The sequence below is a fragment of the Pelophylax lessonae genome (genome assembly GCF_965119305.1).
Source record: "Pelophylax lessonae genome assembly, chromosome: 6".
Lineage (NCBI taxonomy): Eukaryota > Metazoa > Chordata > Amphibia > Anura > Ranidae > Pelophylax > Pelophylax lessonae.
Window position 1 is genome coordinate 16,123,861 of NC_138773.1, and position 13,717 is coordinate 16,137,577.

The window sequence follows — 13,717 nt, forward strand, 5'->3', positions numbered from 1 at the left end:
TGTTCATCGCTGGAACGTTCAGGTTCAGGTAAGAATAATGGGAGGTCTGGGGGGCAGCTGCAACCAAGAAGGTTTTTAACTTTATTGCATAGAATGCATTAAGATGAAAAACCTTGAGACTTTACAACTCCTTTAAGCCCTACAGGACAACATTTTTATTTTTAGCTCTGGATGGAGTAAAAGAAGGTTAGAAAGTCTTTCAAGCTCCCTGTTGGTGTGAAAAAAAAAAAAAAAGAAGAGAGGGCGCACCAGCTTAGTGCAAGGTCTGTAAAATTCAATAGAATGTAAAAAAAATCCACCCACAGATGTCCAGACTGGCAAAGCATATCAGATTAATATAAGCTGTGTGTCCATTTTGCTTGCTCCTGGGCTTGGAAGATCTTCATAAAAAAAAAAAAAAATGGCTTGCGTGTTTTGAGGACCATGCCCTCTTCCTCAGAGCTAAAACTTGTACAAAGAACACATAAGCCATTTGGATTTTTGATGAGGACCTGCCACGCCCAGGAGCAAGCAGAGTGGAAAAACTGATTGTATTACTCTGATGCACTTTGTAAGCCTGGACGTCTGTGAGTAGGTTTATTGACATTCTTTAGAATAAATGGTTGTAGAAATAATGCGTTAGACTTGTGCGCCCTCTCTTCTTGTGTTTTTTTCAGTTGACATTGGGGCATTCCCAGCCCAAAGTGGATTGCAAGGTGTTGTGCAAAACGTTTTAGCATCAGACCACCACATTCATGCACAGGAGATGCACAGGAGATGTTGTGTCTAACTTCCTTTTGGTGTCCCTATCGGATTGATTTTCATATGATTTTCATTGAATAAACTTAATAAATTGTGAAACTGACTAATCTTACAATAACATTTCAGAGACTCAGACAAACACCACTGCAACAATTTCTACAACATCTTTTAGTACGGCGGTTCCTACAGATACAGCCTCTGAGACTTCCTATCCAACTACGGATGTGCAAAATTTTATTACCAGCTCTGCACCTACAGCATCTGATATCACCATGGCTCTTACCATGGAAACTTCCTTTACTAATGCTCTTACTGCATCAACTCTTACTACAGGTTCTTCTACAACAGCAGTTCAAAGTTGTACAGTCAGAGGTAAGTAGGGGGAAAACTTAAATTATTTTTGTAGACAGCTTACCACAAAGACAACTGACCACAGGCAACTGACCACAAATACAGCTGACTACACAGACAACTCAACATTTTGACACCATAGGATGAAACTGATGCTCTGATAGTATGATGTCATTTTTGGCTGATGTCCTTTATGTGTAATACTTTGCTAATGATTATATAAGACATACTGTAACCTTAAATGCATACTTACTTTCCCCCACTTTCTTTTACTTTCCCCTCTCATAAGAAATTACATCCCCCGACCCAGATTGTGCACATGCACAGATATGCCAGAGGGCTTTGGTCAGAGCAGAGTGGAATTGGTCTGCCATATGCAACTTGCCCCGCACATGCGTAAAGACAGAGCTCCATACCACATTCTGTCTGTGCATACATAGAACATTGTTGTGTGTTTGCAGATGTGGCACAGGGCTCTGTGGGGACCCCGAAGGCAGCACCAGAAGGTGGGGGGGGTGAAGCCAAAGCTATAGGGGACTTAAATTCCTCTTTAGTGACATGTAAAGGGCTCAGCCATTTGGCAGGTCACAATCAAATTCAGTACATTTTCTTCATATTTAGATGGTACAAAAATAATTCAGTTGGCAGATTCTCAAACAGGAAGGAAAATTAGTTTTCTGGAATTTGCACACACCATGTGTATTCTAAATGTTATATATTGCCTGCAATTGTTTGGATGTTAACAACCTTGTAGGTCAACAGGTAACTTACACAGGCAAATTACATCATTAATTGGAAAGATGAAAATGACAAAAAATAAACAAGGTTCCTTTTAGAGCCGGTTCACACTACCACGACCAGAAAGTCGCCCCGTGACTTGAAGAGACTTGTTTAGAGACTTGGAAGAGACAAGGATGAGACTTGGAAGAGACTTGGAAGAGACTTGTGCACTATTTTGAAGAGACAGGCGACTTTGTCTGTGGGGAATGCCTGGCTAATCTCTTTCTTCTTCCTGGAAAGTCTGATAACAAGTCGTGTCAATTAAGATAAGGAGGCGACTCCCATTGAGGTATATGGGACAGTCGGATCACAGGTCGCCTCAAAGTAGTACAGGACCCTTTTCTGAAGTCGGAGCGACTTCAGTAGTGCCAATTAAGACGGCACTGATTGATTAACATTGCTTTTGTTAAGTCAAGCGACCTGGGGCTACACAAGTCGCCTCACAAGTCGTGCTAGTGTGAATGGGCTCTTAGTCTATGGGTGGATCTTCACACACACAGAACATGTTCATATTTTATCTTCTCTTGATAATATTAAGATGACCATATCAAAAATCATCAGTTTAGCTTATTGTCACATGCCCTAGATTCTCCAACAACAAAGATTTTGGTCCAAACATTCTGTGGATTCAATGTTTATATTAACGATGATACAGACAACTTTCAGCAAATGTGATCACTGGTAAATGTTTCCATATAACTGATTTTTGTTGCAGAGGGGACATCCTTTACTCTGTTGGCGGATAAATACCTCAACTTTTTGGGTTTTCCATTCTACCTGGAAAAAGTTCTGAATGGCTTATCTCTAAGATTTCCGTGCATTGCTCGCCAATATATTTCAGTAATACTGGACAATGCAGGTAAATATAAAATAATTTCTTCAGTTGTTGCATTAGAAGTTTTGACATTTTGAGATTTTGTTTTAAAAGATAATTGAAAATTATCTCTTGGAGGTTCTGACCCTCTTTACTTTGTGCTTGGGCTCTTCCTGAATGTTCTCTGCTGGTCTTCTCAAGACTGATACAGTATTCTAATCAACGAGGTTACACCAGCATGTTGTCAAGATTTTTCCTTTATTTCCTTCTGACTTGTATTTGTTTGAGGGTCTACTCAACTAAATATAACATAATTTTCCCACTAGCCTTTTTTATTGGGGATTTTTATAGTCTTTCCCCAAAAATAAAAGTATCTACTGATATAAAATAAACGTATTCATGTCTGTAAAGGATAAAACAAACGATTTTCAGCTATTATATACCTCTCTTCATATATTTAGATGCTGAAGATTGTTTTCAGGTCAAATAGCCAATGGTATGTGAGTTTCCTTGAGCATGGGATGCTTTTAGTGGGGTTTGGGTGTTTTATAGACATGCTGGGACTTCAGGAAAAGTCACATATAGTTATCTAAGAAAAAAAATAGGACCTCTATAGAAGATTCTCAGTCTCCTTTGTGTAATTTTCCAACTACTTTCTGTTCAGATACAACTGAGACCATCAGCACCAACAAGGACTATTTCCTACAAAGTATAAATACAAAGTATGGGGAATCTCAGACATATGTCCAAATGCTTCCATGTAACCAGTCCCTCCTCTATGGGCTGAAGCGAGCTCTGGATCTATCCCCTGCTCAGTCTGTCATTGCCGTATTCACTTTTGGTTCCATGATGGATTACAATGACACTCAGCTCCTTTCTGAGGTTTATACATTGTTGGAGGAAAAGAACTCACAAGTAAGAACCTTTCATGTAAAGTTACGTCATCTATATATCTCTGACCAATGTATAATCATATTATCTCTCTCCAGGTTTATTTCCTGCTGCATGCTGGGAATTGTTCAGTGAGTGCCTCCGAACAAAAAATATTCAATGACATTTCAGCTCTTAGTTATGGAGAATTCATCACTGTGAATAAGTATAATTATTATCAGGTAAGAATGGAATGTTTCTATATATATAGATATAAAGCATCTGCAGTGCTAATACAAACAAATTTAAAATATTCATCAACTAAATAAATCCCATCATTAAATGAATGTCCATGGAAAATAAATAAGCCTGTATCTACCAGTGTGAAGTCATTTTTTGAATAATAGTGCTCTTCATTACATGTGAAACACCCATTGCCACTACCACCAAAGCACATTTATGCTCTTATCCCAATGTGTGCGACTCTTAAAATTATGAGTTATATATTACTATAATAAAAGTGCACTATATTTGTACATCAGGATAATATGACATCTGATGGACTCACTTCCGGTTTCGGTGGAGACCGGAAGAGTGGGTGAGGAGATGCCAAGGGTATTCATTTTATGTATCTATACAGTGTTTGGAGCATTTTATTACTTTGTGAGTGTATTTCTGGCAGTAAATTGATACTCTGCTTTCTTTTAACCCCTTTGTGTCAGCGCCTTCCGGCCTTTAATGGGAGGAGGGAGGGGGTTTCTGAATATGTTACCACCCTGATGGCTTTCTATTAGCCTCCGGTAACTGTACTGAGGCCCACCCAACGAGAGGCTGCATATTTGCATACTGTCTGCGTGATGGAGTTGAAGTGATACTAAAGTCTCATTTTGTTTTGTTAAAAATAACAAGCATGTTATACTTACCATATGTGCAGTTGGTTTTGCACAGAGCAGCACAGATCCTCCTCTTCTCTTGTCCCTTTTTGGTGCTCCTGGCCCCTCCTTCCTGTTGAGTGCCCCCACAGCAAGCAGCTTGCCATGGGGCAACTGAGCTGAGCTGCAGCTCCCTCTGTAAATTTAGACATGAAGCCGTGGCCTGGCCCAGCCCCCTTTCTCTCCTCATTGGCTCACTAACTTTGTCTGAAAGCAGCGAGAGCCAATCGCCGGGTGCTGCTGTCTCAGCCAATGAGGAGGGGAATCCTTGGCAGCCGTGTCTCTTGTGGAACATTGCTGGATCTAGATGGACCTCAGGTAAGTATTAGGGGGCCGAAGGGGGCTGCTGCACACATAAGGCATTTTATCTTAAAGCATAGAATGCATTAAGATGAAAAAAAACATCTGACTTTACAACCACTTTAATTGGTATCATACATAAATGTTAATTTGTGTTAAAGACAACAGACAGAAGACAACAGTTTTTTGGAGTTATTGGTATTACTTACTCTTGGGGCTGTGAGATTGGGCCAAGATATATCTCCATGTCTCTATGTGTATGGAAGATGTGTGGCATATAGTGTTAGTAGCATGTTTTATCTGGTAGTAAGTTGTATCTGTTTATTTTAATCATTAAAACATCAAAGACTTTTTTTTTTCAGTTGGTGAACTCCTTGGAATTACTCTTATCTAAACCTCTGAATTCATCTGTGCACATCCTGGACATAAAACTAAATGTCACTGACCAATACACCAAAGAGTTTAATGTCACAACTTCCTTATCATATTTACTGATTACAAGAGATGACAAATTCACTTTTAATTTCAGTGATCCAAATGGTAAGATTATTACATAATTACAGTAAGAATATTTAAAAATGTCCATATATTGTTCCTCTTCCCAATTGTGTAAGGCATATACATATAGAGACTTAACTTATATAGCCCGCCCCCGCATCCAAGTATAACTAAACAAAGAAAGAAAATAAGTTGTGTAGGACTTTTAAAGGTTGCCACTAGTGATCCCAAATAGGAAGAAAAGGTATATAAAATATTGGATATAAAAATTCAAGGTTTATTACAACATGTTAAAATTTGTTAAAAACTTATCAAAAATATACATGCATGATGGGTATATATGCTCCAGCATCTTCCACTTAGAGTGAGTGTGTTAATTGGCTATACACAGAGACCTGTTTGACGCCCATACGTGTGGATATTCTTATTTCTTTAACGATGAAGGATCTGCGATGATTTCTAATATCGGGCCCAACAGGAAATCAATGTGCCATTACCAGAGGATCACTACGCATTTTGCATATAGCTTCTTCAGGGGATCCTATTTGTACTGGGAGATGCAGCATAATTAAAATATAATATGCAATATTTAGATACACATAAAACTTTATCAAATCAAAGCTATGTCATGATGCATTCCTCAGTGGACATTGTCCTTATTTCAAAACCTTAGAAAATACATTTTTGAGTACTTAAAGCTGAGTTCCATTAAAAAGTGGAACTTCCGTTTATCTGTCTCCTCCCCCCCTCCGGTGCCACATTTGGCATCTTTCAGGGGGGAGTGGGTACCTGCTTTTGACAGGTACGCTGTCCCCACTTCCGTCGGACCTCGCCGCGGTGAGGTACGTCAGAATCGACCCCCTCCTCCCTCTGCTTCCAGGCCAGTTGCTGAGCGCAGCGTGCTTTGTATATGCCTAGTAGGGACCTGGCCATGAAGCCTTGCGACTTCACTGCCGGGTTCCCTTATCGGCGATGATGGTGGCAGCACCGATGGAAACATCGGCTGCAGTGCCGACATCGCTGGATTCCAGGACAGGAAAGTGTCCTAACATCAGCCCCAGTCAGCAGCTACAGTATGTGTACAGTATGTGTAGCTGCTGACTTTAAATTTTTGGAGGGGGGGGGGAGGCGGAACTCTGCTTTAAGAGTACCTACCCAAATTTAAATAGGCATTACCCGGTCCAGAGTGCGGTAAGGAGGGGGAGAAAGCTGCGTATGGGATTCCCCCAAAGGAATCTGCACTGGACACTATTCAACCAGCAAAAAATGGAAGCTTGCCCTGGGGTCAAGTTTAACCTGACAAATAAATTAATATAATATTAAATTTTATCACTATGTTGATTGCCAAAATTAAGATTCTTTTTGTAATGAACAGAAAAGAACTGCCATTTATATTTAAAAAGAGAAGATCAGAATGAATATATTTATATTCAGGCTAGTCCCTATACTGGTAGAATCATATATATATGTATCTAATAGGGAACCTACTTGAATAAACAAAATTGGATAAACTTCAAAATAAGAATAGGGGTTGGATCATATCACCCCCAGTGTGTCAGCGGTCTCTGCTATAGATATAAATAAAAAGGTATATCGCTGTATGAAGGGATAACAAAAAGGTACCAACATTGTGAAAAAGTTCAGGGACTGACCTTACACGCAAAACCTAAATTTTTTCGTGCTGATCCCGGCTGCAAATTGACCCTCCACAGAGGAGGTAGATGGGATGTCCACTCGGGTCATCTCAGTGTGTCCCCCTATATATAGGAGGGAGTAAATGGCTACTGAGGGTGTAGCTCCTCCCCGCATATCTCGCAGGGTGACCGCGGGTGGGTGTGTCTCCAGCAGAGCAACTAAGCTGCACATCTCCGGAAATGGCGGGGCGGGTCACGTTGACTTTTCAACATTTCACCTCCGGTACGGATCAGCCAGTCCTGGAAATAATGCATGTTGTAACATGCAAATGTCCCCTATGGAGTGGAGATGATGGAAACACATTAGCCCCGCCTCGCCACGGACTGTGTTACCACCTCAATGTCCATCCATACCAAAACACACATCCACCCCAAGCCCAGATGCTCCACCACTACACAGGCGAACAAGAGGGGAGAGACCAGCCACATCCAATGCTCCCCAGACTCATCACATCCACCCCCATAGATCCACATATCACATACACAATTCCAACAATCCCACCCCACATGCATGCTATGGAAGAGGACACAGTCCACACAATGTGTAGCTGGAGAACAAAACAAAACAAAACAGAACAAAACAAAAACAAAAACAAAAACAAAACTAATTAAATTAAGATAATGTGAAAAAATATTAAAATAAAAAATAAAAAAAATAGAAGAACTTTCTCTCTCCCAGTTTTAAAATAAAAGAAATAAGGGTTTTTGCAATAGATTTTCACAGAAAGTTCCATGGGAGCCATTGGAATCCACCTGCTAATTAAATAGCTTGAACTCTTCTTTAAAATAAGAAAACTCTTTCCTTCTGGATCACCATAATCCTGTGGTCAGAAGATGTCTAAGGCTCAGTAACCCATGATAAATTTTAATAGCAGCCAAACCCAATTTGGATGATGGCCCAATCTTTATGGGAGTCTACATCTTCTCGAGGAGAGAAAACGTTTATATTGTAGTTGTTAAGAAGAAGTTATTTCATTTTCATTCTATAACTGTGTTGTATGCATTCAATGTAACTTTTCTTCAAATTAGACAGCCTATTTCTCTTTAGCAAATCAACCTCTATGGGTCTCTGCCAATAGGCTTTTGTTCCCACCAGGCGGGTTTTGCATTCCTATACAGGTCTATGGCCAGAGGCGTAACTAGAACCTTCAGGGCCCTGGTGCAAGAAACCACAAAGGGCCCCCCGGATCCCTGGCCGGGGCTCTTCCCTACAAGCCTGGGGCTCTTCCCACTAATCCTGGGACCCTTTACTCTCGTTGCGGGCCCTTTCACAAGTTCTGCATAGACAGCAGAACACAATCCCCTCCATTTTCCTCCTGCAGCTACAGGAGGAAAAAGGACAGTGATTTCTCTACATGCTGCCCCTGCCCCCCCCCCTCCTATCCAGGTTTACAGGGGAGCCACACAGGCTCCCTGGAGCATGGGGCCCGGTTGCACTTGCACCCCCTGCAACCCCTGTAGTTACGTTCCTGTCTATGGCAATGTAAAGCCAACCTGAAGCAGATAAAATGCAGGTCAGAAAAAGGTCAACTGGAAGCATCTCAAACCATCATGCCATTGACACAAGCCCAAAGCTCATCAACATATAGAAGCTGTTAAGAATATACATTAACAGACCTAATGCTCAACATTTTCAGATCTGAGTTTTGTCTGAAATTGATCATCAGGCCAAAAATATAAGATACACTACTGGAGAGATCTCTCTTGATTAGATAAGTCAGCATTATCAGGACTATATTGACTTGTTTTATTGTGTTCATTGTAAGTGTGTATTATGCATGTAAATAAGCATCTTATTTTTTTTTTTCTCTTTAGAAAATACAATTATACTGGAGGAAAATCAATATATTAAGTTTTATAATTCCATCTTCTCCAATTATGCCTTTCTAAGTTCTCACTTAGTAAAAAGTCCAGCTGCAGGAACTTGGATTCTAAATGCTCAGGGGGATGGATTACTGACTGTTCAAATATTGGGTTTTAATAGTAAGTTTTATCACTTTATATATTGCAGTAAAACTTTGCTTGTTTTTACAGGGTTCCCAGTAAAGTCCTGTAATCAACATGTATCAATTTTCAAAGGGGCTTTTATTGTTAGTCGGATGCAGTCAGAGTCAAACGAAATGGTTGTGCAGGTTTTGGTTGAACATTTCCATGATCAGAAATCTACTGCCATTAGTTTCCTACTTTATGACAGCAGTCACCAATCAGTACTTTTATACATTAGCTGATAAGTATGATTCATCAATCACTGTAACTTAAAGTCCAACACCCAATAATTCATTTTTGCCTATCCCCCTCCACCCTCTCCGCCTCCTTCTAACCCATCTTTTGCAGAGTAAAGTTTCCCTTACCTGGTGAAGTCAGTTTTATTCTCTCATTGAGGTCTATTGCTGATGCTTCTCCTCCTATGGGGAATGCTATCCAGTGCCACATGTAAGCCTAAAGTCCAACACCCAATAATTAATGTTTGCCTATCCCCCTCCACTCTTCCTTCTAACCCATCCTTCGCAGAGTAAAGTTTTCCTTACCTGGTGAAGTCAGTTTTATTCTTTTATTAAAGTCTATTGCTGATGCTTCTCCTCGTATGGGGAATGCTAATCCAGTGCCACATGTAAGCCTAAAGTCCAACACCCAATAATTAATGTTTGCCTATCCCCCTCCACTCTTCCTTCTAACCCATCCTTCGCAGAGTAAAGTTTTCCTTACCTGGTGAAGTCAGTTTTATTCTCTCATTAAAGTCTATTGCTGATGCTTCTCCTCGTATGGGGAATGCTAATCCAGTGCCACATGTAAGCCTTGCTGGCCAGTCTCCTTCATTCCCATGGGTCCATTATGAGCTCGTTTGAGGATCCTAAAAGGAATCCTCCATTAGATGACCAATGGAAATTGTCCACATCACACAGACAGTGATGTGAAAAAACACAACAAGGAACCCTCTAGGACGTAAACAATGAGGAAAAGAGCCTGGTGTTGGAAGAGCATGTGACTTTGGGTTCAGGTAAGTAAAATTTTTTTTTTTTTATCCCTCCACATATCAGATAAGGGGGTGGGAAGAAGGGCTGGGGGGTCCGACAGTGAGCCATTGTCACAAATTAAGACAATGCTGAGCTTTATTTGTATGTTTAGGAATTAGAGTGACAAAAAAATACTTAAAGGTTTGGAAGGGGTGAATTGTCAAATGATCTTTAGCTACAAAGCAATTTGACCCCTGCTCTTAATGCATGAGTATCATCCTTAATCGCAGACCAGCCAACAACCCCATATTAAAGAAATACCGGGTATGAAGGGAGTCAATTCAGTGGTATTTTAAAATGAACTTTGGGATAAAGTGGTCAAAGATACGTTTTTATATGCTTGCTATTGGCAGTCACACTTGGAGCATCCTTACTGCTCTTATCAACATCTTATTTATTAACCATGCAAATGAATCTCTCATATTTACACAAATGGGACTAAACTTGAAATTGACCAACTATTGAGAATTTAAACTGCAGAAGGAAACCATCAGAGTTTGAGCATAGAAAATCTTTACCATGTGATGATGGTTTGAAAGCCAGAACTTCTCAGTACTGCAAGGCAAGGATGTAATGCTTCACCAGCAGGATGTAGCCAATAGACAATGTTCTGTTAGCAATGTGTAAATGGGAATTGTTTAGTTATACTAGCCCCAAATATCTGTACTAGATACAGAATTAGGATTTACAGAGAGAGTTGCTGAGGAACAAAACTAATTATCTTACTCTCTTTTATTTTGCAGGTCTGAACATATCAGGTAAGCATGGTAGATAAAGGTATTGTGATTTTTTATTTATTTTTTGTTGATTATAATAGAACTTGTTTAATTATTTCTAATTTTAAAACTCATTCATAACATTTATGGTGACAACGTTATGTCTAGAGGAAAACAGATTTTGTCTCCAAATATGGAAAGGTTTCTTCAACGTAAGAGCTGTGAAAATGTGGAATAGACTCCCTCCAGAGGTGGTTCTGGCCAGCTCAGTAGAAGCTGCTTTACAAAAGGCCTGGATTCTTTCCTGGGTGGACTTAATATAACTGGGTACTAATATTTATATGTAAAGTTGATCCAGGGAATATCTGATTGCCTCTCGGGGGATCAGGAAGGAATTTTTTTTCCCCTGCTGTAGCAAATTGGATCATGCTTTGCTGGGGTTTTTTTTTTTGCCTTCCTCTGGATCACCTGCGGGTATAGGATTGTGTATATGGGAATGTATGGTTGGGTTTTCATTACTGGTTTTTTTTTTTTTTTCTTTTTTATTGGTTGAGCCGGATGGACTTGTGTCTTTTTTCAACCTGACTAACTATGTAACTATGTAACTGGACCTATGTCAGTGGGCTGTAATACAGCATGCTGTTGACATCATTTTGATAGGCTACTGAGATCAATCATAGTTCTTCATGACTTAGTTGACCTGCATTTGAGCTTCCTATGCATTCCTGTAGAATTGAATGGAGAAGGGGGAGCAATTCTAAAAAAAATCCATTGGCATTGGCTTTTAAGCTTGATGTGAAAAATGGAAACTGAGATAGCAGGTGACTCAAGCAATGACTCCTCGTTACCTTCTTACTAACTCAATCCTGGCCCTTTTGACATCTCCTACTCCCATTATGTGAGTCATCCAGCTGTTAATACATGATCTACCATAAACAGGTCTTACTTCCAAGAATGTGTCTATAGTCCTAAACCTTCATAGTGGTTCCATCACTGGTTCCATCACTTGGGAGGGTCTAAATTCTGGAAGTCAGGAAAAGTAGCAGAGGAGTAGAAAGGGAGAATGCATGGTCCCCATCTTCCACTGTGCTTTTTCAAAGAGGTGTCTGTCACCTGTAAAGTTGGGTACACAAAGGCTGAATATTGGCCAGTTCAACAGGAAGTGGCCAACATTTAGTAAGTGTGTACAGCTGTTAATGACCGTCTTTTATTGAAGGTACATGCTGGTAAACCAGTATCCGATCAGCAAGCGCTGAAATTAGTTCTGGGGGGGGGGGGGATGATCAGTCTTCCTTTCAGAAATTAATAGCACAGCATTGTACCAGACTTAAAAATGTAAATTTCCATAGATCAGACTTTCTTATTTCTCCGTTTCACAAAGTATTTTCTTTATATTTAGGAAACTGCTCTGATGCTAACTGTCACCCAAATGCAACATGTAAAGAGTTTGGTGGAGAGGAGCAGTGCACATGTAAAGTTGGATTTGCAGGAGATGGGTTGTATTGTGATGACACCAATGAATGCCAGGATCCTTACACTAACAACTGTGATTTTTATGGTGGTGGTTCCTGTGTGAACACTATCGGATCTTACACCTGTAAATGTAACCCTGGATTTCGATATAATGAAGAATTTGGCTGTGTTGACATTGATGAGTGTGCCGACAGCTCTCTGAATGACTGTCATCCTCTAGCTGTGTGTACCAATGGATACGGGTCCTACACGTGTTCTTGTCCCTCCAGATATTATGAAAATGGACCATATTCCTGTATTGACCCTTGCTCCAATCACACCATACTTAATGATACCTGGCGCAGTACATCTAATATTCATACTATTGAAGACTACTACAGATCCACGGATTGGGTTCATTGTGACTATGCCCTGAATGGCTGGTATCGATTTAAAGGAGAATATGATCTTTATATTCCAGAGTACTGTGTACCATTGTATAGCTGTGGCACACACGCTCCTATGTGGATAACTAGCTCACACCCAACAGTCAGCGATGGCATTGTCACTCGTAAAGCCTGTGCCAACTGGTGGTGGGGAGAAAGTTGCTGTACATGGTCCAATCAGATTTCGGTAAAAATGTGTCCTGAAGGATTTTATGTCTATAAACTGCAAGGAACACCAACCTGTTGGTTGACCTATTGTACAGGTAAGTATTCACATATTAATATTTCAAATTCATGAAAATGCTTAATTTGTGATCAATTTAAACATTAGAGGACAAGTTCAATTTGGTATCAAAACTTGTCAACCCCTCCCACACCTACCTAGACCCCAAAAATGTTCTGAGCTAACTCCACCCCCACCCAGGTAATTATGAACCTGCTCCTGATAGTGGTGGCCTCCCACAGTGTTTTCATACTAAACTTGTCCAAACCATCACCAATTCCCAATGGTCAAACATTCCCATAGACAGACTCCTAAACCTTGTGGACAGCCTTCCCAGGGGAGTTGAAGCTGGGCCAACTCAATATTGAACCCTACAGACTGACTGGAATGTCATTAAAGTTCATGTACGTGTAAAGGCAAGTGTACCAATACTTTTGACAATATACTGTATATATATATATATATATATATATATATATATATATATATACATATACAGTATATATATATATATATATATATATATATATATATAAAATGTCTGTACCACACATTAAAGTGTAACTAAAGCCAAAACATTTTTTGTTTTCATTTTTGGATACAGTAAGGGAGCATTATAACCCCTGTCAAGTTTTATTGCCATCTGTATCCCATTTGGGAGATTTCCCTTCACTTCCTGTTCCATAGCCAAAGCAGAAAGTGAGAGGAAATCACTCCAAAGTGAGGGAACCTGGGTGTATCACCAATGATTGCCGGGTTCCCGACGGACATTGCGGCTACCGGACCCGCAGATTGGCTCCCGCAGTGGTCAATCCCAGCAGGAGCGGAGCTCTGGTGGCACACGCACCCCATATCTCCTGCACAAAATCCTGTACATGTAGGTGGT

General features: G+C 40.2%; 1 protein-coding gene across 1 annotated transcript in view; it reads left to right on the forward strand.

Moving 5' to 3' along the window:
- Positions 1-13,717, forward strand: part of LOC309558450 (uncharacterized protein) — a gene marked incomplete at both ends in the record, with an annotated part of 88,680 nt that overhangs the window by 42,601 nt on the left and 32,362 nt on the right. Inside the window, 5 exon segments of the mRNA XM_082261523.1 lie at positions 3,351-3,601; positions 3,676-3,798; positions 5,151-5,328; positions 8,796-8,963; positions 12,065-12,871. Of these exon segments, the coding sequence (XP_082117649.1) occupies positions 3,351-3,601; positions 3,676-3,798; positions 5,151-5,328; positions 8,796-8,963; positions 12,065-12,871 (1,527 nt within the window).